General features: G+C 46.0%; 1 protein-coding gene across 1 annotated transcript; it reads right to left on the minus strand.

Moving 5' to 3' along the window:
* Positions 1-591: 591 nt before the first annotated feature.
* LOC144110881 (dehydrodolichyl diphosphate synthase complex subunit DHDDS-like) lies at positions 592-26,609 on the minus strand. The gene is made up of 8 exons (XM_077643949.1): positions 26,503-26,609; positions 20,395-20,603; positions 17,185-17,327; positions 16,499-16,549; positions 11,616-11,738; positions 9,376-9,471; positions 6,418-6,640; positions 592-775 (listed from the first exon to the last, which is right to left on the minus strand). The coding sequence occupies exons 2-8, from the start codon at positions 20,599-20,601 to the stop codon at positions 614-616; spliced, it is 1,005 nt and encodes a 334-aa protein (XP_077500075.1). The 5' UTR covers positions 20,602-20,603; positions 26,503-26,609; the 3' UTR covers positions 592-613.
* Between the last annotated feature and the right edge of the window lie 1,279 nt (positions 26,610-27,888).

Consider the following 27,888-nt stretch of genomic DNA (forward strand, 5'->3'; position numbering starts at 1 on the left):
AAGGGGGGTAAAAACAGTACATATGACACACGAACTGAGTGCAGATTGATTTTCTTCCAACGAAGCTTCAAGAAACCGGCGGCATGTGGAACATTGAATGGATGCATCCCGGTATTTTAATGCTATGTTTTTATCAGTACACTTATTACGAGAGCGAAAATATTTTTTTTGGTGTTTAATTTTAATTTATTTATTCTGAGCCATTCACAAAGGTTACTTAGTAGAATATAGTAAGAGAATATAGCGCAGAGTAGGAGAGGGCTCAAGAAGAAAGGAACAACACGAGCGCTCGTGTTGTTCGTTTCTTCTTGTCTCCTGTCCTACTATGCGCTATATTCTTTTGCTATAATCATGCACCAACAATCCCAAAAAGCCACGCAATTGAACTTCGAAGAATGTTACTTTCCCGTTTAAGAGCTCATAGGTCTTCGCTAGAAAAGAATGCGTTAGAGTTATCAGCATTTATTAAATTATGTTCTGTTTTACAGGCAGCTTTAGTTGACCGTTGTGTGAAATAGAAGCCGGCGCCGCAATGATGCGCCATGCCTTCCCTCATAAGACATGTTGCTATTACATTAATAAAGACAGGCGACATTATTTAAGAGCATAATGTTTAATGGCACAGCGCAGCTTTCTGGGCGCCAGCAAGACGTTCCAGGTACGGCGCTCTGGCAGCCTGGAGGCGTCTGAGGAAAGTCTGCTGACGCGTCACCTGCTGGGCATTCAAGCGGCGGTTGGCTGTGCCGTTCAGCTGGGCGTGCCTTTCCTTCACCATCTGGGTTTAACGAGATGAGAATACGTGAAGTAAACATGAGCGCGTCACTTAGAAGAGGCAGCTAGGCTTGATGGGTACGCGTTACATGGTGAGACCACCGCTAAAAATAAAGCCACGAAAAAGGTACAGGAGGACAATAGTGAGCAGTATTCGTTACTATAGGTAGCAGAAAAAATTGTTTTTTTGGGGTATTTAAAGCGCGAAGTTGGGAGTCAAAAGAAGAAAGAAAGAGGTGCATAGTGGAGGCCGCCTGGGAATGTTTAACGCGTACTGATATCACACTCCACACGGGCGCCTTTTGCGTTTCACATCCTTCGAAACGTGGCCACTACGGCCGGGTTGTAGCTCGGACACTCTGGCTCAGTGGCGGAGCGAAAAGTAAAAATTGCAGGGTACTTAAGACTACCCACGTGTTGTGAAAGCGAAAGCTTTTCAGTGTCATTGTGGGCTGCTAGTTAAGTATATTTATTTACTAGCTAGAGCTAGTTAGTGAGTATATTACTAACGTCTGAGAACGCCTTTCCGGCATGAAGGCCTTTAGGTGAAATGCCTCGTGGTGAAGGCAAAGATCACACGACATACGCCACATATAGGAGACATAATCTACGTCAGAGGGCGCTGCGGATGGTATTGAACAGCACCCTCTCCGAGGGGCTCTTGGTAATTGATCGGGCAGGCTCACTAGCTCTGCTACTGATTTAGCCTGCATCGCTGTGCGCGCGCTCGTTCCTTCTAGCTTGCGCTTCGTATCCGTTGTGGAAGTTTTGAACGCGAGCATTCGTGCTCTCTTTGCTCGTGTCTCACACCGTTGTGGGAGAAGCGCGCGTCCTAGCGCTCTCCTCTCGCGCTTGGACGTCGTTGAGAAATAAGCTCTTTTTTTTTTTCCGCGTGCGCTCATGCCAAGAGAAGTACCTCGTATGAGTAACACTAAGCAAACAACGCAAGAGCCATGTTTCGTGTCGAGAGTTAATAACTACGTGGTGTATCAAATGAAAACTTAAATGCTTTCTGGGAACGAAACTGCAGCATGAATGCGCTTCACGTTTTTTTGTGTGTGTTTGTGGTCATATTCGGCCTGCTTAACTCGTGCTTCTTGCTTTCAGCGTGCATCGTGGTCACACCTTTCTATTACTTTTTTATTTTTCTTTCCGCGGTGCTTCAGTGCCTTTGGCGCTATGCTGCTGATCGCAAGGTTGCGTGTCTTATATCGCTACACTCCAATTTGCGCGAAATACGAAAACGCATTTCGCGATGTCGGTGCGCGTTGATGAATCTCAGGCGGTTGAAGTTAATTTAAGCACGGCCGTACGGCTGGTACGACCATATGGTAACGCACTGCCATTTCTATCGTTCTCGTGCTTGCCTAGCCACTAGAAGAGCCACATGGTCGTAGCTACCGTAGACAGCGCTTTTACCGTTCAGATGCCTAAAAAAATAGGAGGTACATTTAAGCTCCTCCTTAAGGTTATGACGCGATATCTTTAGTGAGTTAACTCCCATATATGCGGAATTGGTTCTGCTGGACTTTACATTCATAGATTGTTGGGGGTCATGCTAACTAACACTCCAGGTTGATTGGTATAGCGGTTGAGGGATGCGCCACTGCACTGCGAAGGCAAATGCTTCCGCCGGATGAGGGAGCGAGAGACAACTTTACTGCGACGAAGCATTAAGCGTCGAGGATATATCTTGCGCCAGGGTCCCCAAAGCCAACCTCTCAGTCAGCTGTTCCGAGTCTAGACAAATCCGCGAATTTGGGTAAAGAGGTATAGCTAACGGCAGACGTAATGGCAACGTGGCAGGAGAAAAAAATCACAGGCATACCTAATTCCATTAAGTGTTGGCAATGCGATAGTATTCGAAGCTGTTAATAATGGAAATGACCGGTGCCTCAGGACAGGACGCCTTTTCCGGACGCCGTTCGCCTTCTCCGGACGCCGTTCGCCTTCTCCAAGTCGGCGCTCCATCTCTCCGATGCGAAGGCGTCCCTCAACAACTCAAGAGGAAAACTAGGTGCCGCTGTTTCTGAGGCGAGAGCTGCGCAGTCGTCGATATATGAAAGGCCTTGTTTGTTGCCGTTAACTGAATTGAATTTTTTGTAGAGGTCGTATCTGTGATGGCATTTGTCGACACCTGTGCTGCGGTCTCTGTCATGGATGCAGCGAATAGCCGCTCTATGAGGAAAGTGAAGGCGCCCCGTTCTAGCCTGTCGTTACGAACTGCAAGCGAACCGGATCCAGCCGTTAGCAGCGTGTACTGCTCGAGTAGTCATGGAAGACATTCTATATTTGGTTGAGTTCATCGTTCTGCCGTCATGTTCGCATTCGATCATCTTAAGCTGGGACATCCTATCGCTCCACGACGCGGTCATCGACTGTGCTCTGGCTCAAGTAGTGCTCTCTACGTTGCCGAATCCCGTGCCAGAGACTGAAATTTGTGATGCCCCTGTTTCTGCCGAGGCTCTCTTCGCCGACAGTACCGATATTCTTGCGTGCTTTTCCGTGATTGTGCCTCTCTCCTGCGACTCTGTTCGCGATGCAAGTGTCCTCACGCCGTCTCAAACTTTTCTGCGCCGCCGTTATCTGCCGCTGCTTTATGCCCTGCTCACTATATCCGCCAGCGTCATCGCACTGTGGGTCTCCGACCCGCTTTCAAGCCTCTTTGCATTGCGCCGCGGCGAATGCGTCGGTACCGTGCAGCTCTTCGATTCTGTTCTCAACCACGACGCCGCCGCAGAATCACCGCCGGTCGCCATGGACGCCCTCAGCTCACCTACTCCTGCGCCCGCCCCGTTGTCGACTGACCTATTCCTTCGCTCCATTGATGCCAGTCTCCCTCCAACTCAACGAACCCAGCTTCTTGCGATTCTTGAGGAGTTTCGCTCCGCCTTCGATTGCCACCAACCATTTTTGGGGCGCACGTCGACTGTCGAGCACAACATTGACACCGGTGCCCATGCCCCTCTGCGACAGCGCCCATATCGTGTTTCCGCCACTGAGCGACGAGCTACAGGTGGACACCATGCTTACAGGCGGAGTTATTCAGCCCTCCAACAGTCCATGGGATGTTGACGACGCTCTGGACTGTCTAGAAGGCACGGAGCTCTTCCTTTTGCTCGATTTGCGTTCTGGTTATTGGCAAGTTCCAGTGGCAGCCGCAGACCGTCTGTGACCTCTGACGGCCTCTACGAGTTTATCGTCATGCCTTTCGGCCTATGTAATCCTCCCGATACTTTCGATCGAATTATGGACGCAGTTTTCCATGGCCTCTAGTGGAAGACTTGCTTGTGATACATGGACGATATGGTTACCTTTTCGCCCGACTTTGAGACGCATCTATGTCGCTTGGAGCACGTCTTAACATGCCTCACAAACGCCTGCCTGCAGCTGAACTTTAAAAAATGCACCTTTGCTGCCCCTGAACGTACAATTTTAGTTCACATTGTGTCGAAAGACGGTGTACGCCCTGACCTCGCCAAACTTCACGCCGTGACTGCGTTTCCCTAAACCTTCCACCGCTAATACACTCCGCAGCTTCCAAGGCTCTGCTCTTGCTTTGGGCGTTATATTCGCAATTCTGCCTGAGTTGCCGCCCCTTTGACTCAGTCGCTCGGCAACAGTGTCGATTTTTCGGCTTGGTCACCAGCATGCGACGATGCCTACACATTGCGCCGTCTCCTTTCGGTACCGCCCATCTTGCGCCATTTCGAACCGGTGGCCCCGACTGAAGTCCACACGAATGCCAGTGGTATTGGTCTCGGTGAGGTACTAGCCCAGCGCAAATGTGATTCGACGAATATGTCGCTGCATATGCCAGCCGTACACTTTCCAAGGATGAGTTCCACTACTTATAGTGACTGAAAAGGAGGGCCTCTCCATTGTGTGGGCCCTAGGCAAGCTTCGCCCCTATGTGTACGGCCGTCCTTTCGAGGTCGTTACAAGTCACCGCGCCCTTTGCTGGCTTTCTGCATTGAAAGACCCTTCCGCCCACCTGGCGCGATGGGCGCTGCGTCTTCAAGAATATGATATCCGCGTCGTCTACCGATCGAGCCGCAAGCATCAGGACGCCCATGCCTTGTCCCGTTCACCGCTACCCGCCGCAATTGCCAGCCTCTGCGAAATCGAGACCCTTGCGCCGTCTCACGCCATTAATGACCTGCCTTCTAAACAGCGCAAGGATCCCTGGATTAGGACTCCTCTCGTCTTTCTCTCCGACCCATCGGTGGTTACCCCATCGCTCACCCTACGCCGTCAAGCTTCACATTTTGAGATCCGAGACAACCTGCTTTATCGCCCTAATTATCTTTCTGATGGGCGGAAATGGCTCCTCGTCATTCCTCAACACCTACGGTGTTACCTCTGCTCATGTTTTAACGCTGACTTGCAATGCGGTCACGCGGGCCTTTTCAAGACCTACACGCGCCTACGCCTCCGATACTACTGGCGTGGCATGTACAACTTCGTTCTGAAGTACGTACGCTCGGGCCTCTACTGCCAACGCCGCAAGACAACCACTAGCCGTACTGCTGGCAAGTCGCAGCCACTGCCATGTCGGCCTCACCCTTTCGACTGTATTGACATTGATTTATACGGGCCCCTCCCGTATACTGTATCTGGCAAACGATGGATCAAGTTGTCGTCGATCACCTCACGAGGTATGCTGAAACAGCCGCGCTCTCTGCTGCGACAGCCCACGATGTGGCACCCTTTCTTCTGCGGCGGTTCATCCTTAGACACGGTGACCCTCGTGAACTCCCCAGCGACAGAAGCTGCATATTCCTATCCGACGTCTTCAAATCTCTGCTCCGAGAGCGCAGCGTCATCTATTGGACTTGCACTGCTTACCACCCTCAGAAAAACCGCCTCAATTAAAGCTTTAACCGTACCCTGGGCGATATGCTGGCTATGTACGTCGGCTCGAACCACACTAACTGTGACTTGATTCTGGCTTGATGGCTTCTCTTCTTCCCGGGGGCCATTGTAAGGTAGATAATGGGCATACGCGCGATGGGCATGGCCATCGCCACTCCGGGCTCTACTGGCCGATCTCGGACTGCTGTTGACCCTGTCCTGTTCCGAAGCTTTTTCAAATAAACCCCACCTTTCACAAACAAATAAATAAACAGGATGAAAGCAAACAGTCCGTGTTACCACGCTTCGAGCGTCCTTTAAGGAATATACGAAGCATAGCCAATGGCCCTGTTGTCTGCAAACTTATCGTTACCGGTGCAGTGCGGTGAAGTGTATCTGGTAAGGAACCACGGATACTTGACGCTAACGCTGTTTAGTCTGTTAAAAAAAGATATTTTTGACCAAACCTGCTTTTGGAAATTCTAAGAAGGTGATCTGGTGATCTAGGCTCACTTCGCATCGCGCTTCGCGGTACCTTCAAAATCATACGTCATATATCTTTGTTCATTCAGAGCTCACTAAAAGGCCCTCTGGTGTGGGTACTATATGGGAGATGGCAGTGAGGGAGTTCAGCGTCGACATGAGATGAGACAAAAATCAAAATATGGAATTGAGAAATACAGAAAAAATACTAACTCAGAGGGTAAAAACTTGAAATGGAATAGCGGCGACGAAAGACAAAAATTATTTCTCGGCGAGCTACAGCGTCGTTGTACGAGAAGCGAGGCTCACCTGTATGTGGGGCCATCGCAGCTGGAACTGGAGCATAGCCGACACCCAGTGGCGAAAGCCGAGCTCGGGAAATTTTATCGGTTCCAGGTGGTAGTATGCGTAGCTGCACTGTAGCACCAGGAAGTCACTGAACCTCTGGTCTCCCCCCGTGCGCAGCAGGAGCTCCGCGTCGGAACACTCGGCGAGATTGATGCAATCTTCCAGGAGCTCTGTGGTGATGTCCCTGGGGTGATTAGGAGCGAACGAGTGTCCGCGTTGAGTTCGCACTCCTCGACCACAAGTTAAGTACACGCGAAATAGCAGCACTTATTATACAGAGGTTTCAAATTTATCGTATGTCGCGGTAGCTTCTGCGATAAATAAATAAATAAATAAAATAAATAAATAAATAAATAAATAAATAAATAAATAAATAAATAAATAAATAAATAAATAAATAAATAAATAAATAAATAAATAAATAAATAAATAAATCGATCTGTTGGTCGGTCGGTCAATCAATGTTTACAGTGCCCAGGACCAAAGAGAGCCTTTGTGTTGGGGGTGGCGGTGAAAAGCTTTTATTGTACACAAAGGAGAGGTGTGGTCACCTATTGTGTACCCACATACTAGATGATGTCCCTAGTCCTGGAGCCCATTGGTCGAAGCCGCCGTCCTGGCTCCCTGGACCAAGGCCCTTTCATCTTGAAGGCCTGAACAACCAAGCAGGGCCGCCTTCCCGTCCTCTCGTGTATAGTGTAGGTGTGGGGGTTAAGGCTGAATTTTTATGGCAGGCCCATACCATGCGGTAATTAACTGCTACATAGCCACAGTGCTAGCACCTGCCGTCGGCCATAGGGTCAGAGTGTTTTATAATAGCCGGACATAACATCGTTTTTGTGAAGTCTCAAGATGGCGCGCTTTACGTGAACAAAATAACACTAATAATGTAAACTTAAAATTGGTTTTGATACGAGGAAAGACCCATTAATAATAATAATAATTAGTTTTTGGGGAAAGGAAATGGCGCAGTATCTGTCTCATATATCGTTGGGCACCTGAACCACGCCGTGTGGGAAGGGATAAGGGAGGGAGTGGAAGAAGAAAGGAAGAAATAGGTGCCGTAGTGGAGTTCTCCGGAATAATTTCGACCACCTGGGGATCTTTAATGTGCACTGACATCGCACAGAACACGGGCGCCTTAGCGTTTTTCGTCCATAAAAACGCAGCCGCCGTGGTCGGGTTCGAACCCGGGAACTCCGGCTCAGTAGTCGAGCGCCCTAACCACTGAGCCACCGCGGCGGGTAAAGACCCATTAACTGTCTCAACTCGAGGTGTACGCCTCATTCTTGAGGTAAGGGATGGAGGCAGTGAAAGAAGGAGAAGAGAGGAAGCGGTGACTTAGTAGATGGCTTTGGATTAGATTGTAAAACTTTTATTTACAACAGTTTGAGAGGCTTTAGTCCCCTCGCCTAAAGGACAGTCAGAAGGTATTGGCTCCTGGCGGCATCTTCGGCCAGTTGAAGGACCTTTGTCTAAGTCTCCGAATCGGAGCTGATTAGAAGAGCCTCCCGTTGGTCAACAGACTATTTTTTTTCTTTCAGGGGGGCAAGAGAGAATTTCCAAAGGAAGTGGTTGAGAGCCACTTTGTCGTTACATAGCTTGCACTTATTTGAATATTGTGCCAGATAACAAAGACTACACATAACCAGTTTCGGGAATGAATGAGTTTGGAGATGGCGTCAAGAGGTGGCCTGACTATTTGTCAACGATTTACCAGCAGCGGAGCACTTTGCTCTATTGAGCCTGTAATGTTGTGTGATCTCTCTCTAACACACAAGACGACCCCTGTCTGGGAAACCCTCGATGCCCACTGACTCGGAAAACAAGACCTCCATCCAGTTCGTGAGCTGCTTTATTTACAGCGAGGGATCCGTGTGCAGGTGTCCAGACAATATTAATTTTTCGGTCGTCCGTTGCGGCCCGCAGAGTTCCGTTCGTCAAGGTGGGACCCTCCTCTTGGCAAAGTTCATCACAGCAACTTTGAAGTAACTGACTACTGTTGGCCTCAGAATTATTTAGAATACTTGGGGACCTTTAAGGTGCACTGACAGCGCACAGCACACGGGACCTTTTTGTGTTTCGCCTGCTTCGAGACACAGCCGCCGCTGCTGGATATGAGCCCGGGTGCTCAGGTACTGAGCTTACCGCGCTAAACATTGAGCCAGCGCGGCGGGTGGGGGACGATGATAAATTGTTTATTAGGAAAGAGAATCTAACTTTCTCACCTTTAATTAGAAAAAAACGCCAGACGAATACAATAGTGGGCAATGCGAAACTTGAGCGCAGCTTTTCACGTATTATAACCGCCTCCTGGCTCGGCTGGCGAGTGGAGTGTTGCTGCTAACCACCCTCTATGATCTTCCCGTGGCAGCCACATTCCGTTTGTCCATTCCTCCGGTTTTGCAGTGGCAAGTGGCGTTTAGCTGTTCTACTACCTGTCAATACGCCCCCTGTGACACGCATACACATGCAACCTGGCAGGTGGCGTGACACGTGCCAAGTGTCATGTGCGGGACGACGTGACACGCCACCTGTCAGGTGGCGTGGCACGTCGAGTACGCTGACAACGCCGACGCGGAACGCAGCAACGGGCGCCTGAGATTTGCGCTCTATAATAGGAAATGTGTAAGTTAGAAACACGAAATGATACCACGACCTCTCGGGTGTTTACTAGGCAAATCATGGCATCTCGAGTCAGCTACTTTTGACGACTGTGACACTTTGGAGGAAATTTTTCATTTCACTGCAAAATATTACTCACTGGTATTTCCCACCAGAAAACGGATAAAGTGTTTTACCTATAATATTAGGCGGGAAAATATTTGTTTCTGGGGGAAACAAGATAATGGCTCCTCAAGAGGTATTAAGTGCCTTCCTTACTGAATTTATTGAAGGTGGCATTAAACCTGCACTTACTCGGGGTGAAGGACTCCTTCCTTGACCGCTTTGGCCAGCCGTAGCACCATCTGGCTCATTTGGTCCTTACTGCTGTAAGCTGCGCACATCTTGATACTGAGGGAGAGGGAAAGAGAGAGAGAGAGAAGACAATAGTAAACACATTCAAGGAACTTTTGGTCGGTATGTCGGAATATAATTTGGACTATAATTTTCGACCTAAGGCCACACCACGTCGTGAACGTCACGGAATCACCCTTTGCGGGCACGTGGAGGTCATCCTCACACCAGACACGCGTACCGCGTGGAAGGGACGATCCAGTGCACATGCAGCGGAAGGCTCCTGCCCTTAAACGCCTGCTCATTGCTTACGAGTAGCGTCATGGAATAAGCAGGACTCCTGGAAGCGATGTCTTCCGGAAATATGCATCATATAGCTCTAGCTGTTTCTCTGACCACAAATCACGACGGGTACAGAATGAAAAAAACAAAACAAAAACTGGAGCGGACACTTACGCTCCGTTTCAAGGTTATGACGCGAGAGCATTGATGGCTTAATGCCCATATATGCGGAATTCGCCATTTCTACATTCGCAGATACCTGGGAGTCTTCTTACCAGTCCTGGCACAGTGGTGCAGGACTGCCTCTTGTAAAGAGACACTGCCTCTTGTAAAGAGGCAGTAAATAGCGTTGGAGAGGCAGTGTCTCCGTGCCTGGTGCCCTTCATTATTGGAATTTTATTGCTGACTTTAAGGAGGACTACGATAACTGTGCAGTTGCTATAGACTTCTTCCAGTATTTTCACATAGGCTGTTCTACACCGTGATTCCGCAATACCAGCATTACTGCTGAGGTTTCCACTGGGTCAATGGCTTTCTCCTAATCAATAAAGGGTATATATAGGGGTTGATTACATTTTGCGCATTTCTCTATCACATGATTAAGTTCTATTGTCTAGTAGCCTGCACGAAAGCCTGCCCGTACCTTTAGTTGATTGAAGTCTAAAGTTTTCTTGATTCTATTAGCGATTATCCTAGTCAATACCTTGCTGACAACGGACAGCAAGCTGATCGAACCATACTTTTTCGTCCCTTCTCTTAAGGATTAATATAATGTTAGTGTTCTATGATTTCGGTACGCTCGAGGTCATAAGGCGTTGCGTACACAAGGTGCCTAGTTATTCCTGCACAATCTCTTCACCGTATTTTGACAGTTCTGCTGTTACCTGATCCTGAACAGCTACTTTTTTTCCTTTGCGTTTCTTCTAAAGCTTTCTTTAAATCCCCATCCGTTACCGATGGGATGTCTAATTGCTCCGCACTGCTGTCTATCTCAATTTCACCTTGATTGCTTGGCCGCTGTATAAACCTGCGTAGAACTCCTCCGATACTTGACTACCTTATCTATATAGGTTATTACATGACCCTTCTTGTCTCTCAGCGCATACATATGATTTTTGCCAATGCTTAATTTCCTCTCAACAGCATTTAGGCTACCTCCTTTTCTCAATCCACGCTCGATACTCTCCATATTATCCTTCTTCGTGTCGGTTTTCTTACGGTTATTGGTTATCTTTGATAGCTATGCCATTTCTATTTTTTCTGTTGGGTTAGAGGATTTCTTACTTTGGTCTTTCTTAATCCGGTCTATAGTCTCCTTAGAGAGCTTACTGGTATTCTGTCTAAAAATCCTACCGCGCACTTCTATTTCTTTTTTTCAGAGTATTCTAAGGGTCCATCAGGGCATTACATGGAGGGGGGGAGGGTGATGTATAATCAGGATCATAGGAAGTAACAAAGCAGAACAAATGTGCACTATATTTTTTTCTGCGAAAAAAAAATGTGCGCAATATACACATCTAAAGAGTGCAAAACATTTCAAAACATTAAATGCAATACATGAGCAAACGACATTAGAGTCGGCACTGAGTAACAGGAAGCAAATAAATACTGTCAAGGATCACAAAATATTACGAAGGGTCATGGGTGCAAAGAAAAGTTGCAAATAGAAAATGCAGCAAGTTCCGCTGTTAAATAGGAATATCTGTTCTGCACGGGGATAAGCACATTAGAGACACAAAAAGACTCTTCATGTGTTCTAGTCCACCGGCATGGCGGTCAGTGGGACTTCGGTGCAAGCGTGGGTCCAGTTGTCTACGAGTCCCGGAAGCCTTGTTCAATGGGTGTCGCAGACCCTCCTCTTCTCACCATACCCTTCTTCTCCTTTCTTTTAGGGACATTCTAGGGCGTAATGAGCTGACCTTTTCTTCGTGTTGTTGAACGTGGCTGTTTCCGTCTGTGCCATGATCGCGGACACATCGCGGGGGAGGAGCTCCAGGCATCCGACGTTCTCGATCCTCACTCCCGTCACCCGGAATTTGTGCCTGGTAAAGAATAGTTTGGTTGCAATAGCGTTCATAGCCTTACACCCTAAACGCCAATTGGGCTATATAGGAGCAAAAAGGCAGTAATCTCAACCCGGATAGAATCACGTAAATTACCGAGGGTTTGAAACCATTTTCAGCAGCCGGCATCGACTGATCAACTAAAAGTTCTTTGAAAGCACTTAAGTATATTTTTCTATTATTATGTCAGAACGTTTTCAACGAGAACATTCTTGCAGGCTGGTCGGTGCTTATTTGGCCGAATTTGCAGCGCAGAAAGACGAGGACAAAGAAACGAAGTGGGAAAGACACAGCGCTACTAACTACAATTTTTTTCTGAAGAACACTGCTTTTATGTCGAGACCTTTCTTGGCAGCAAAAGGAAATCACCATGGAAGCTTATGACATCGCCTTGGACATGAAACAGAGTGAACTGAGGTTTTATTATATTCAACAGTCTTTTTCAACAAGAGTTAGAAAATAGTACGATGCCCGCATACTGAGAGACAAGGAAGGTGATTCCAATACCTAAATCTAGAAACAGGTACTAACCTCATTACCATCGCCCTATTTCAATCACCAGCATCCCCTGTGAGATTATCGAACATGTCCTTTTTTATTATACAGCAAATTTCTTAGAATCAAACTCGTCTTTCATAATGCACAACATGGTTTCCGTAAGTAATAATCGCGCGAGACACAACTTGTCTTCTTTACTCATAGGTTGAATGCTGTTCCAGATCGTCGCTCCACAGCAGATTACGCGTTTTGTGACTTTGCCAAAGCTTTTTATAAGGTCTGTCAGCGGCTTTTAGTGCGTTAATTCTAATCCGATGGGTACCAACCCCGAGCAAAACCGTTCGTTGTGTGTTTCCTTGTCTGTTCGCAGCTGGCCTATCCCGCGGAAATACCTGCTCACCGTCGTCTTCTACGTAGCACAAATACGTGCTTTCTCACAGATTCGAATGTAGTAAACATTCTCTGTAGTTTTTGCTACTAAAACTGCGCATGAAAGGGCCTCATACTGATGCCCTAAAATGGCTTGAGTGCTAATAGGACGTCAGCGGTTTGCAGCAGCTAATGATACCAGCTGGCGTTTGCACACCGTTCTATACGGTGTTCCACAAGGTACTGACCTTGAGGCCTTTACTTTTCTTAATGTCCATAAATGACTTCCCGGTTGCTGTTACCTCATCTGTTCACTTATTTGCAGACGACTGTGTCCTCTGATGACGATATAGAGGCAATTCAAACTAATATTAACAATATTTCCTCTTCCTGCCAATCAGGGCGAATGACGCTAAACGTCAGGAAGGGCAAATTCTTGCGTGCATCAGAGTCTTCGAGCAACTTGCTTATATATCACCTTAACAACGTCGTTCTCGAAGCAGTTGTGTCATACGAGTACCTGGGCATTCATATCACTGACCTTACCTGGAAAATTCACGTTCAATTTATCATCAACAAAGCAAACTGCATGCTAGGATACTTAAAACGGAACTTTGCCTCGGCCCCTACTAGAACCAAGGTTATTTTTTTTTTACATAACAATAATTCAATCGCAACTTGAGTAGGCATCGTCAGTTTGGGACCCAGGCACTATTGATCCCATTAACAAGGTAGAAACGATTACAAACAATGCAGCTCGTTTCATTCTCTCTAATTATCACCGGACCACCAGTGTATCTACAATGAAATCTAGCCACAAAATATTACCTTTGGCATCACTTTGAAACCTCGTACGGTTATGCCTCTTTAATCAGCTTTTACGCATCGCCTACATATCGCCTTAATAACATCACTCTTTAATCTGTTGTGTCATTCAAGTACCTAGGCATTCATATCACTAACCTTAGCTGGACAATTCACGTTGAATTCATCCTCAACAAAGCTAACTGCATGCTAGGGTACTTAAAACAACTTTTTCACTCGGTCCCTGCTAACACTAAGCTTCCCTTTTACAAAACAATAGCTCGTTTGCAACTTGAGTATGTATCCTCAGTTTGGGACCCAGTCACCTTTCTATCAATCAGGTAGAATTAAATGATAAAAAAACTGCAGCTCGCTCACCGGCAGGTTGTATGTACAATTAAATCTAGCCTCAACTTATTACCTCCAGGAAAACGTCGAAAGCTCGCACGGTGATGCCTCTTTCAAACACCTCTTACCGTGATGATTTGCACGATGAATTGATCATTCCGTTTTCTTATGTGTCATTCCGCATAGACCACATTCAAAAAGTTTGCTTCATTCCAGGCAATACTAAAACCCCTCACATCGAAAGACTAGAATCGCATTCTTTCTCCTATTGTAACACTCTAAATATCTTTATTATTTCATTCCGCCATTCACAATGTAGAGCCCGCAAACATTCCTTAATATTGTGTAACAACTGCCTCACTTTGACCTCTCTACACAAAAATATTTCATTTCATCACACTGTTATCCGAAATGTTAGTTAATTTAGCGCCTTCACATTGTGTTAAATTTAGCTACGCGAATCAGCTTTTCTCATAAGGTGTGCTGGCCTCTGGGGGATTTGCGAAAATTCGTCTGCTAATGACTGAAAACAACCACACGTGGCAGACGCAGTCGCGATTCAGTTTCACGAGCCGTCAAGTAAGCCTGCGAAGTGGCAAATGTGTGCTGGACAGTTGCCGCCATCTATCGCCTGCATTTGGCTCTAACATGAACTGCGCATGCGAAGTAGGAGCTGGTGGACTGTTTTCATCCAGTGGAGGTGAAGGAGGAGAGGCGCACATCCGCAGTGCAGCCGTGTCAAAACGGATTCATACGCACAGAATACGTACTGCTCTGTATCACCTGTTATTTGCTACTTGTATCTATATGTTCTTGCAGTGCATAACTGTTTCTGCATTCAACCTACTTCCCTCTGTGATGTTTCTATACACTGAGAGTAATAATAAATGAAGTAAATAAACGCTGACCTCAGCACACTACCTTTTATGTTCAGAGTACGCTGCCGGGGTCCGGGGCATATTTGGTTTGGTTTAAGGGGGTTTAACGTCCCAAACGGCTGTTTGTTGCGTCGAAGCAGTAGTGATTACGTGATCATGCTGAAGTAAACAGGCCTGCCGGCACCTGCGGCACCATCCGAATTTCCAATTTTTAGTTTTCTGCTTCTTTACAGGAGTTTCAAGTCAAGTTAAGAAGTCTTTATTGAGTAACACAAACAAAATGTATACACAGATATTTGGACCGATAGCCAATGAGGCTAGTAAGCGGTCCAATACAAAATAACATAAAGGACAGCAATCACAAACACATTGAAGAAAAACTAACTTTGTAGCCTTGCTTCCATTCCGGGATAAAAAAAGCAGCTGTAACATACAGACCTGACTCTAAAAAGATGATGCAATCACTAACTCAGAATATTGAAAAAGCTCAGCTTGACCTTTGATGTGCGTTGAAGGAGTAAATATAGTCGAGAACTGTTATGTTATGGGAATCGCGCGATTTCTATTCTGTAGGGACATTTACTGCGGCATCACTTCAGTTAAGCACAACATTGTTCCTGAAGATGACAGCGTACAAATTCTCCACACTCGAATACATTGACGGCGGTTAATTACTTATTAATTTGTTTATCACAACACCCACAGCGCCAATTTTTGCATGCCATTGCGGTGGGGGGAGAGAGATATTATAGAGAACATTCCAGGTAAAGATTTGTATGTGCATACATGAAGACTGAACGCAAAAGTTCACTATTCTTTGTGAAAACACTAAAATACACTTCGACAACGAATCGCAAAACTGCTAAGAATAAAAACAAGACTCAAAGAAACAATGAAGCATACGCCACAGGGCCTAGTTACTGCAGCTCAATTTCGAATAAACACCACTGCTAGCTTTATTACAGCAATAATAAGAAAACTTGTCATTTTTCATAGAGGAGGCGATATCTTGCGGTAAGCGGTTCAATTCCGAAACTGTTCAGGGTAAATAAAAGCGACATTTTGTACCCCTTAGTCTTGCACTTAATTTCTCGAATCGTACTGACATCGTTTCTTCTTGACTATCGTCTCTTCCTGAGCAAACACAATCGGGAGGAAGTAAATAGTCTTCTGGTTGTATTTTTGTTCGGGGATGAAAAATATTGTGCCCGCCGTGGTGGCTCAGTGGTTAGGGCGCTCGCTGCTGATCCGGAGTTCCCGGGTTCGAACCCGACCGCGGCGGCTGCGTTTTTATGGAGGAAAAACGCTAAGGCGCCCGTGTACTGTGCGATGTCAGTGCACGTTAAAGATCCCCAGGTGGTCGAAATTATTCCGGAGCCCTCCACTACGGCACCTCAGTCTTCCTTTCTTCTTTCACTCCCTCCTTATCCCTTCCCTTACGGCGCGGTTCAGGTGTCCAACGTTATATGAGACAGATACTGCGCCATTTCCTTTCCCCCAAAACCAATTATTATTATTATTATTAAATATTGTGAAAAAAAAACTGAAATTATGAATTTTGAGTGAATTCAGCATGTCATGAAACTTCCTGCAAATTTTCAATACAAGGACAGCAAATGCCTTTACTTCAGAAGCCAGCGTCTCTTCAATGCCAGTAAGTGGCCTTGCTGCTATGAAAGGATTCTTGCGGATGAAGTGCAAATGCCTGGTTAAGACTGTCAGAAAGGAAGCGTTCGTTTAACCCTTGAGTGCCCAATGTCGCGAATTCGCTGCGTACCGTTCACACGTCCTGTACACTTATGACTACATCGAGCTGGGATAGTAAGTTCAGTGTCAACTTACTTTGAGCAGCCCGCGCTTTCGATCAAAATGTTTGTCCTCATTTTGATCAAGCTGTGAAGACAAAAAGCGGCAAGAATATGTGAGCATCAACCAGAGGTTAACAGTTATTCATGAGATTTTGTGACAAGTGTTGCGGCGAAAATGGGAACATTTTCTTGAGACGCAAAAATTTTAACTGTCTCTTGGCTTTCGAGTAGGTTCGAATTCTTTGATATGTGCTTTAAGAAAACTGTGGTGTAGCGGCGCAAAATGAACGTTGTTAATGATTGATAAAAAGCGACATACGCACTTCTGAAATTTCAGCGACGCCAGAAAATTCCAAGATTCTGACTTTTGAATATGGCTCCATTGGCCAGCATAATGTAAACTTAATGATGTTTTTCTTTGATTCACTCGAAGTTTGGGCATTATAAAGATAGAAAAGTTGAACTAAATGTGGAATACAATTAGGCAACACAGATTGGGCACTGTTTCTCCAATAAGGTCCCGCATTCTTTTTACACATGCTGCTAGTCGTTGCCAGTCGTAGTCGTTAGAACATGCCCCATAGAAGAACAATAGCTAGATGATGTGACAAGCTCTGAATTGGCGTCAATTAGTCTTAATATTTAACGTGAACATTGGGCCGGAATCGCAAACTGATGAATTTGTGACACTGAGAAAGCGTGTCTCATATCAGCGCTTACAGGTTATCCAAGATGTCCTCGTAACCTTCTTTGGCTTTGTCGAGGGCGGCTCTCATCTCGAACTGGTCGCGGCTGAAGTTCCGTAGGCTGTAGACGAACACAGTGACCACCAACGCACTGACAGAGAAGAACCAGTCGGACACCTGCGGCGCAAGACAGCACGCTTTGAAGGCGACCTGCGTCTGGGCGTTTGTTTGTCTTGCTAATCTATGTTGCACACTACTCCCCGTGCACTGAATACGCGCTCTCTGTACGCACGTTCTTTTGCATTTGCTTCAGCAATTAGTCCACCTTCTTTCCAGTGTGGGTTTTTTCTGATCCTCTCTTCTTTAAGTCCAGGACTATGACTGGAGGTTCCGGCCACATTTACATAACTCTGAGAGCAACTTTTATACAGTGAAATATAATGCACAATCGATCCAGAATGAGATATGGAAATTAGGGTTTCAAATCTTGCCCCGACATCTTTCTTTAGTTCGGTGTCTTAAGACCTCATTAGATGACGAAGTTGCTTTCAATTGAAACTGGGTTGTTATGGGAGAAAAAAATTAAAAGCACATATTGCGATGCTAATGGTTCTTTAAGGCAGGGGTGTCCCACTTCGAAATCGCGAATGCTCCTTTTTAGGCTATGTTCGCTCCAGCGTTCTGCGTAATGTTTTTGTTCAAACAGCACAGTGTAGGCATCATTTGAAAGCTTAAAGTACGCTCTGTCAATTGATGTACACCCCTATCGTGTAGCTGCAATATCAATTGCACAAGAGGTAGTAATGCAGATGATGAATTGGGAATTTTCGTTGATATGACCGACTTAGAAAACTCTTCTGAAGAAACTACTTTACTCAAAACAGTTTGGTTTGGGCTAAATAAAGAACAGACGTTTGTCTAGCGTAAAATGGTCTTAGAATGTGCGTTCATTGAATTGTATTTGATCGGCTGGCTTTTAAATACCGCAAAATTTGGCTTTTTTGGGCAAGTATATCTAGTTTCTATCGGGGTGTACAGTAGCAATATTTTTCCCACTTAGGGCGGACAATATACTGGTGCAGTGCGTTAACTTTATTGAACTAATCCTCATTAGTTCGTTTTAATCACCTTTCCGATTGGAGCATTTCCACGATCTCAAATCTTGAAATTGAAAAGGCCATAAAAAAACTAATGAAAGTAAGTTGATTAAACTTCACACGTTTCACTAATGTATTGTCCGTCCCAAGTGGTAAAAATATTGCTTGGTGCATCCCGACGAATAGGAGATATTTGCGGCCAGATGCCATATTTTGCTGCCTTAAAGAAGGCGGCCGATCAAATATAAATCAACGAACGCACATTCTGAGACCATTTGATACGAGATAAACATCTATTTTATGTGCAGGCCAAAGTCGGCGGATTAGGAGGCCGCCCTGTCCAGCTCCGACCTTGCAGTCGAAAGGCCCTTGTTTGAGAGCATTCGTGCACCTGCTTCAGCCAACGGGACAGGGCACCCTACCAATCCCGTCCCTATCCCCTAGCCCCTTTCCTTGCATAAACGTTTCCAACAACAACAACAACAACTGCTACTACTTCTACTTATACTTTAACGTTAGGAATGAGGACCTCGCCCATCCTGGGAAATTTACTGCGGCCGAGGGGGCCATTTTTGAAACCGTTGCGTTGACGGATCAGTGATTCGCTCCGTCGTCAAGCGACTTAAATCCGACTCGTGAGGTGGAGCCTATTTGTGGCTCTTTATTTTCGCTGCTGCCGGAGTGTCACCAGAATGAGGGCGCACCTCACGCGAGGAAGCACCTTTAGCAGACTGCGAGTTTGTTCGAAATTGGTTTTGTAGAGGGAGGGACGCAACGGGGTTTACGTAGCTCCTTCCAAGCGCACTCCCCATAACACATAATTGACACATAACTGTGTCAGATATTTGTGTCATGACACATAATTGTGTCAGTGCCCCATCCGTCGCGCTCGGAAAAAAGGAAGTTGAATATTTACAGGCAAATGTGATTGTAGGTTCAGGCAGGTAAGCAAAAAAAAAATAAAAATAAAAAATGTCTGCGATGTGCTCCTGTACGCAGTTCGTATGATTTGCCTTTGTTTAGTTTTGATGCATTCGACATTTGCGGCCCGGCGTGTGTAGATAGCTTTGAATGGTTGATGGTGATCGCGGCGCCCTTCTCTGTATGTAAAAGTTCCGCAAATGTCCAATAAATTTCAGTTGAAGACCGGCGTTCGTGTTGTCTTCTCCCATTGTTCTTGTCTCTCGCGCTGGTGCCATGTTCTATAATAATGCAAACAGCCAACTAGCCCAGCTGTCTACCCTTAGTAGCCCTGAAGAAAGCCGGACGCCTGGTCGGGGGACGTTTGTACCCATTTTACAGATATGTGTGCGGGTGCGGGTTCTTGAACCAACCACCTCCCGCAGCCGAGACGGGCGCCCAGATTACTAGGCCCAGCGTCCTTCTTTTTTTTTTTTTACACACGTGCCAGCATGTGTTTCGTGTTTCGCCACCGCTTTAGTAGTGAAGGATGTATGCCTTTTTCAGACAACTGTATGCAAGGCGATAGGTGGTTTGATGTACATCAGGTTCCTCTCTGAGGATTTGATCCTCGGCGCTTGGCCAGATAGTTTTAGAACTGTAAAGGCAACGCGAGCGCTCTCACGCTTTTTGAGCGACACGGATCTTGTCTCGCGTTTGTGATGTCAGAAAGTGTGCCTTGTTTTTTTTAAAATTTTTTTCATTTTTTAAACTAGTTTTTCATCTGCCTCCTCCCATCATAATCGTCCCCCATCGTGACCTTCTTTTATCTCCTGTTCCCGTCCCCCAGAGCAGAGTAGCAGGCCAGATATTTATTTTTCAGGCCAACCTCTCTGCCTTTCCTATCAATAACCCCCCCCCCCCCCCCTCTCTCTCTCTCTCTCTCTCTCTCTCTCTCAGGTTCCTTTTCCTTTCTGATGGGATTTTTCACTGTAGCAGGGTGCGAACAGTAGGCTGTCCGTATTCCTTGTAGGAACAGGCATGGTCCGAATCGAGTCTGGAGAGGATAAGCAATTTCTAGCCCTTCTCAGCCCGATAGTTAGCCTGGCTAATGACCTATCGTTATACGATACGAAATGAATTCTTTTCTTCGTTCCAATACAAAGACAAGTTTGTCGGATGTGGGACACGCACTGACTTCGTCTTTTAAATGGGATAATGACAGCGAACAGGATACATGATCCCACCAGATGGACGTTGCGCTTTCCGATGGCGTATGCCTGACGGAGATCGGTGCCTGTAGCCTTGGAGAAGCGTCGGTGCCCGTCCGGTACCATGCATACGTGCGTAGGGACGGTGTCCAACATCAGGAGCCACATCGTGAGCCTCCGACACAGGTCCGACAGGGCATCCAAGACCAGGCTCCTGAAGCTCCTTGCCTCATCGGTGGCCATGGCTGGGATGAGGTTATCGAATTAAGGAACCATGAAGCGAGAAATTTTATGCACACTTTTTGTTCCTTCCCTATCACGTTCACATAGGAACTGTTAGAGTAGTAAAAAGCAACTTTGAGCTTTCGGGAATTGTACCGTACCCACACCATTTCCTTTTTTTTCAGTCGATCCGCTAATAACTGAATACATGCACAACATATATCACAAAGAACCCTCGAGCTAGACCGAGTAACATAAGCGTCGCGCGGTATAGGCTGTCATTTAAGGCGGTTCGGCCGCGCAAAGCAGTCGACAATGAGCCTTAGTGCACACCCTGGAAGGTTTTTGGGCCTTGTATGAATAAAACGAAGCCTTTCACTCGCTGCGTGACGTTTCTGACGGCGTTAAGCTAGTGCCTTTGAATTGCCGGCTCAATGATTAAAGCGCACATGCCAGAGCTGTGGCACCGGTGTGAGCTCCTTCTCTAACGAAGAGTATAGTGTGCAGAAAAAAAGAACTAAAATGAAAATTGCCCTGCCCGCACCGCCAGTGGCACAATGGGCTGTGAGCACATTCCCTCCAGGTGCGTTACCAGCGCTGTGGTTCGCGATAGTTTTGGGCAGGCACGGGACCGCAAAAGCAATACTGCGCCGACCTCCGGCTGTAACAAAGTGCGTCCTCGCTTCGCGAGATTTTGCGTGATCGCCGCTGCTTAGGTTTAGTAGGGTGTGAATAGTAAAAGCGCCGATAACACGACCAGAGCGACTATGTCGCGCCCATGCATTTGCCGAGGTGGCTCGGTGGCTAATTCGTCTGGCTGCGGAGCCCTAAGTCGTGGGTTCGATCCCTACAAGCGGTGGTCTCATTTTTAGCGAAGGCGAAATGCGATAACGTGCAGGATTCCGAGATCTTGAAGCACTTTAATGCACTGAAGCTGGTCGAAAATTATTAGTTATGATTTATGGTGGTTTAACGTCCCAATGCGACTCAGGCTATGAGGGACGCCGTAGTGGGGGGCTCCGGAAATTTCGAAATTTAGTTATGCAGCTGTTTTGGCACATGAAAATCTATCCATGGGCCTGGTAATAATAAGAAAAAAAAAAGCTTGGAGGGCACTGCAGTACGCTCCGTTGCAGAAATGCGAGAGCATTTTCGTTTGAACGTCAGCAACTTATTTTCTGCAGGTCATCTTTGCCATGTGGCACTTATCACGCGCCCCTTAGACGACGTTAGAAGCACTTTTTTGGCAACCATGGTTGCCTAACATCCGTGCACATCCTCAACACATACCGTCGAACACAACACAACGCGTTCACTTCGTGCCGCTCTAACACACTCTAGGCAACTACCTTTCGAGGCATCTGCTAACTACCGTCTGTGCAATGTACCTGAAACCATTGAACACTGTTTTATTAAATGGAAGGATGCAATTTTGTTTTGGGATGTGTTACAGATGAACAGAGAAAGAAAGGAGAAAATTTGTTTTAAATTAACGGTGTTCCTTACCTTTCTGCTACTCAACCTGATTACGAACCATATGGCAAGTTTATCCTCATGGACATCATAGCCAGTGGAAAACGCGAATGCTGGACCGCAACGCTGAGCCTCTTGTTTCAGCTAGAACCCATTTCATTGGAGTGATGCTCCAACTCAGGTACATTTATGATGAAAGGGACTTTCTACCGGACTGGTTGATGCGGTGTCCGTCTTTACCGCCCCTTTAGCTGTGTTCTTTTTTGTCAAGCTGGTGTGCTTTGCAAATAATCTGTATATATCAACTTTCTGTACATACATAACATTATGTAATAAGTGCCATGTTGGAAAGAAAAATCTTCGTGGCATATGCGCTGCGTGCCCGCCTGGCACGTACAGGGCCTGAGTGGGCGAATTTTTTTTGCTCGAACGAGCTCACGACACAAGTACCACTTCCTGTGGACACATTTTTAGGACAAGTTCGGCAGAGAACTCTCAATGACGGATTTTCCTTCGCATAAGGCATATAATGTTTTCACATCAATAAATGAGTAATTGATTTCTGATCAGTTTATCGAGCGAATGCGTGGTGAATGGACCGCTTCGAGCAACAAATGATTCCATCGATCGACTTGTAGGTCGATCGATCAATACACTTGATAAATCAAACGCCGTGCACATGCGTTCTTCCAAAATTTACTTTCATCCACTCTCAGCACCTGCGTTCTTCACCACACGTACAACAACGAAGATCACTGATCGGTCGCGCTCTGTTGCGTGAGTCGCGAATTTCGATCACTTCTGCGCAGCAAATTAGGCAGCGGCGGTGGGGTCTCGCTCGGTGAACTTGGGAGCGGACCAGCACGCTGCTCTTTCCGGCAGCGGCAAGGCCAACGTAAGGCAAGGCTAGGGAAGCACCGCAAATATTGTCGCATGGTTCGTGCTTAATAAAGTGTCATGGTGTGTGGTCTATTCGATTTGGCTTCACTATAGTTGCACTAGTTCAGTGAAGTTCTGCGGTGGTGCCGCCAGCGTGCAGAGTGAGTTCAGGCAGTTCAAGTGCAGCTTGGCACTGATTGCTTCCAAAACGAATGGTCGAGTTCAGTCTTGGTAGTTTGCTAGATTTGGAGTTGCCACCAAATTACAGCCAACTGCGCGACGCAGCCATGAAAGCGCACAAAAATCCCTAACTGCGTGAAAAAATTTCAAGTAGCAAATCGCAGTGAAGTATTGCCATGAACCGGCCCCAGGAGATTGTCGTTTAAGAGAAAACAAAAGTCGTTGCATGGGGGGTATACACACCGACGATTTACGAATATGCTCTGAAATGCTGCCCATGTGGCTCGAATTCTCCGCTTAGGTTCATAGTTATGACGCCTCGAACAGTTACTCACCTCCTCCTTTCAAGAAAGAACCGTCATTACTTCGTACGGAGACTACGGTCGCATCTTCTACCATTTTCCGACCTACATATGGGTGCCAGCATATTCCTGCACTGCAGCTGCACCTCCACTTCGGAGCGTGCAAGCCAGCCAAGAACTCGTGCTGCACTAGGCTTGCAGTGGCGCTAAACCAAGTAGGAAGTGTAGAGGCTGCGTGCTGCACTGGCAGAACGAATGCGAAACTGCTGCACTCCTTGAACCTTGGAGGGGTTCAGTCTGCTTGAGCAAGGGGGCAGGCAGCACAAGGGGGTCCCGTACTATCGAAGCATACTCAACAACAGGCCTGGCTAGAGAGAGGTATGCTTGAAACTTGACGCCTGGAGTAGAGCCTTTTAATTCAGGCGAAGAAAACAAAGCTTATTGAGTGCTTAAGTGTTAACGTTGCCAATATGCGTCTCACATTTGAGCTTGTCTGTAATAGCTAACCTTTTCTCACGACGTCGCTGCAATCCCCTGTCTGTCGACATTCTTGCAGCCTATGTAACTGCGCCGCCGCCGCGGTGGCTGAGCGGTTATGGCGCTCGGCTGCTGGCCCGAAAGACGCGGATTCGATCCCGGCTGCCCCACGACCTCCGGAGAGCACCGGATGCGATATTCGGAGGTCGTGGATTCGGATCCCACCGGTGGCATGGTTGTTTTTTCTGCTGCTTTATAAGTAATTTTCTTTAAGCGATAGATTAATCCAAGTATTATTATCCCACTGATAAGCTGATAAGCCCAACACAAAAAAATTAAAAACATTCCCCTATGCACCTTGGTTTCGGCGACTGTTGGCTCCCTTCATCAGTGTATATATATATATATATATATATATATATATATATATATATATATATATATATATATATATATATATATATATATATATATATATATATATATATATATATAGGGTGTGTCAGAAAGTTTAGATGTTTGAACAAGTTAGGTGAACTGCAGTGGTTGCTTTGCCTACAAGCCTCTCGAAAGCGCATTTATTTTGACTAAAATGCCTATGAGGTGCGTAATTTGCTCTCTTAATACAAATTGCTCCACCCTGCTAGATTCCCGTAAACATTTGACCAACACTTTTCCCACTTTCAGCTCTTGATCAATTCGCTCTTGCCCCACCGTCTTGCCACAAGCTTGCCGTCCCGGTTAGCTCAGTTGGTAAAAGCACTTATTGAGCTCGGCTACAAATTGGTTCCTTGTCATGCTTTTCCAGCCATCGCATTTTTTTGTAGTTACTTTACCAATGGAATGAGTGCCATAATTATTATCCCAGAACGGAATCGGGGCTGGTTTAAAATTGTCTTGAAGCTACACCATGAAAGTGGCAATTTAAATGATGAATTACGTTTATTAGAAGTGGGCCAGAATTAATTAGTCTGGACATTAGAAACTTAGGAATTTACAGAAGAAAATGCGCAATAAGTATGTTAGTAGCATAGATATAAGCACTAACGTGCACTGCGACTTCCTGGAGTGCACGCGGAACGACAATGTGTGCGAAATAAATAGGAGCTGGGACTGAAGCTTTTTCCGCACTGCTATATTTTTTCGGCCCTAGAGATATACCTGAAAATGAGCAGCCTTTCACTCACTCACTAATGCACTAATTGAATTATTCGCTATCTCACTCACTAACTGAATCAATCACTCACTTGCTAACTCACTCACTGACTCACTCACCAACCGACTCACTAACGCACTGACTCATTTCTTCAGAATTTCACTCACCAGCTAACTCGCTCTATCGCTCGCTGCGCTCAATCGTTCACTAAGCCAATCAGTCTTTCTCAAACTCCCTCTTTCCTTTCATTACCCATATTTCTCTCATTTTCCTTTTATGGCTTATTGACTTTAGCCCTTCCCTTACTAGAGATTCCAAATAAAACACCAATAAATTTAGAGGCCACGATTTCTTATTTAAGCGAGAATGGTTTTCCTGTTTTTTCGGTAGTTCCGGCATTTAGCAATTTATGAACATATGTTAGCGATTTATCAACATATGTGGCCTGGGTCACCTGAGTGACCCAGGCCAGAAAGCAGTAGAGAGATATAGAAACAGCGTATGCTTTGCTGTCTCCATTGCCTGGTGCCAGGCCTTTCCTTGTATAGTGTAGAATGAAGAAAACCATTTTTGTTTTTCGCTAATGTAATTCTACAGCTCAGCTTGTGACATCACTGGCTTCGCGATCAATCCTGAAGTAGTGTCACAAAGCGCACGGCTTTTAATCTGAACGTCCGGTCTAGCGCTGTCGCATTATAGCGATATGGCAGCTGAGAAATCCCGCACTCCCTGCCGCGATGGCGCGGAGAACTGGCTCGCACAAACGGCGCCGTGTACCGCCGCAAATAAGACCGCGCGCGCGCGCTAAGCACGTTGAGCATAGTTCGAACGAACATCACCCATGTCAGTGAAATGAGGTCATGTATTATATCGAGGGACCACCGGCGATGGAAGACACAGATATGCACGGATCATTTGTATTTCTTCTATACGTAGCATGAATGTGCTGGATATAAATGGCCAGCGCTCGTGCGTTCCCTTTATTTCTGTCCGGGCATGTACGCGTACAGAGCTCTAACGTTCTTGCGTACATAGCGCTTGACAGACGAAGACTATGCACAGAATACACAGGACAAGCGCTAACTTGCAAATTTGCAAGTTAGCGCCTGCCCTGTGTATTCTGTGTCGTGTTCGACTGTCTAGTACTATGTATTTAAGAATTTCGATCCATCTAGCCCAAAACGAGCTTCTGTTGCAGCTCTAGCGTCACGTGTGCATCACCCACTGTGCGCTCTTTTAACTTTGCTGTAGGCGACATACTTCAACCATTGTCTTTGCCGGCGCTCATTTTCCGGCCAGGAGCTCACTACTTGAACGCCACTGCAATCACCTGTCGGATGTCGACATTCTATAGAAGCCTGTTCGACTGCGTGTGTTCAAAGATTGCGATTATCAGTTGTTTTGAACCACAGATTGGTCTTTGAGGTAGTATAAGGAAAGACGAAAACGACGTACCGAAAGCACCGACAGACGTTGACGACAATGCTCCGTGGCCGCCGCAAACACGGTTGAGAGTGAAGCTGGACAAGACACGAAACCGGTATCGCCATTCGGCATACTGGGTTAGCTGTAAGCACATAAAACATTAGTGACACTGAACCTTCACCCCCTTCGCACAACAGGCTAACCGGTATCGCCAGCAGGAAAGCAAGAAAAGAGTCCTTGAATACTTTTCCTGGTCACTTAATTTCGCTACAGTTTATTTATTTAGTTTCATTTAGGACGAGTGCTAGCCTCTAAACGCGCAGCTATTCTCCAGAGGGCGTCGAACCGGCGCAGATGTACGTGCATACAGGCTGTTTCAGCGAAGGCGCACCAAAAATTAAAAAAAAATGCTTTTCCAGCTCTGGTTGTTGCTTCTGCTGCATAATACCAATGTTGGTTGACATAAAAAAGCAGCTGCGTCATCCTAACTGACCGACTGGTTAAGTAGTTTTAACTACCAATTACACTCAGACGTCCGATCTCAATTGCACAGCACAGCAGTATTTGGCCATTAGCAATAACCATACGAGTTTTTAGAGTTTAGAGAATAATTTCGTCTGCAGACCCCACCATTGGTTTTTCCCTTTCATTTCATTGTGCAGCCAGTGCGTATACCCTGGCTGTGTTTCAGTTTCGCTATTGGAACATGCGCTACAAATTTAACAGTTGTAAAGTTAGGTAAAATATATTTGTTTAGCCACCACATCAGTGTAAAAGCACCCATGTTTCTAGTGGCTACCATGCCCCGAAAACTAACTGCAAGATAAAAAAATGTGGAAATGTGAGCCGAGATTTTATGAAACTTGTGGGCAGAATTTTTTTAGTCCTTGAGGTTTTCCCCAATATTCCAATCTACAATATCCCCCCCCCCCCCTCTACTTCCTAATGCAATACCTTTGAAAGAACGCCTTTGGAGGTTTCTTGAATAAATTAAGAAAAAGAACTTACTTTGAAATCTTGTTTGCGCCTTTCATCTAACATTTCCAGCAAAGAAAGCGTCAACGCAAACGGTTTACAAAAGCTTGACCAGTGGTGCCGACTTGAGTACGGCTACTGCGGAGTTTATTATTAACTGCTGATTGCCCTGCTCCATATTTATGTCGTAACGTGGCGCACTTACGCATTGTAGCCGGAATAATGCGCAAAAGTGATTTGAAATCGACAAATATAGGAGCCGTAAGGATGTTTGCTTGAGTGCTGCGTTCGCTCTGTAAATGATTCAAAATCTAACTGGTAGGTTTTGCCTTTGAACTGAGAGCATTTCCGTCACTTTATTGCGGCTTCAAAAGTTAGTTTAACGCACTAATGAATGGATTACTACAACATATCAAAAGTGAACATGGGAATATTTGAATT

The sequence above is a fragment of the Amblyomma americanum genome, chromosome 11, assembly GCF_052857255.1.
Source record: "Amblyomma americanum isolate KBUSLIRL-KWMA chromosome 11, ASM5285725v1, whole genome shotgun sequence".
NCBI lineage: Eukaryota > Metazoa > Arthropoda > Arachnida > Ixodida > Ixodidae > Amblyomma > Amblyomma americanum.

Bases quoted from the DNA above. Each gene is read 5' to 3' on its own strand.
- LOC144110881 (XM_077643949.1), bottom strand. From the start codon at position 20,601: ATGGCCACCGATGAGGCAAGGAGCTTCAGGAGCCTGGTCTTGGATGCC. The intron at 11,739-16,498 runs GTAAGTTGACAC...ATTCTTTACCAG, and splicing joins GAAAGCGCGGGCTGCTCAAA to GCACAAATTCCGGGTGACGG. The intron at 9,472-11,615 runs GTCAGCTCATTA...CCTCTCCCTCAG, and splicing joins TTCAACAACACGAAGAAAAG to TATCAAGATGTGCGCAGCTT.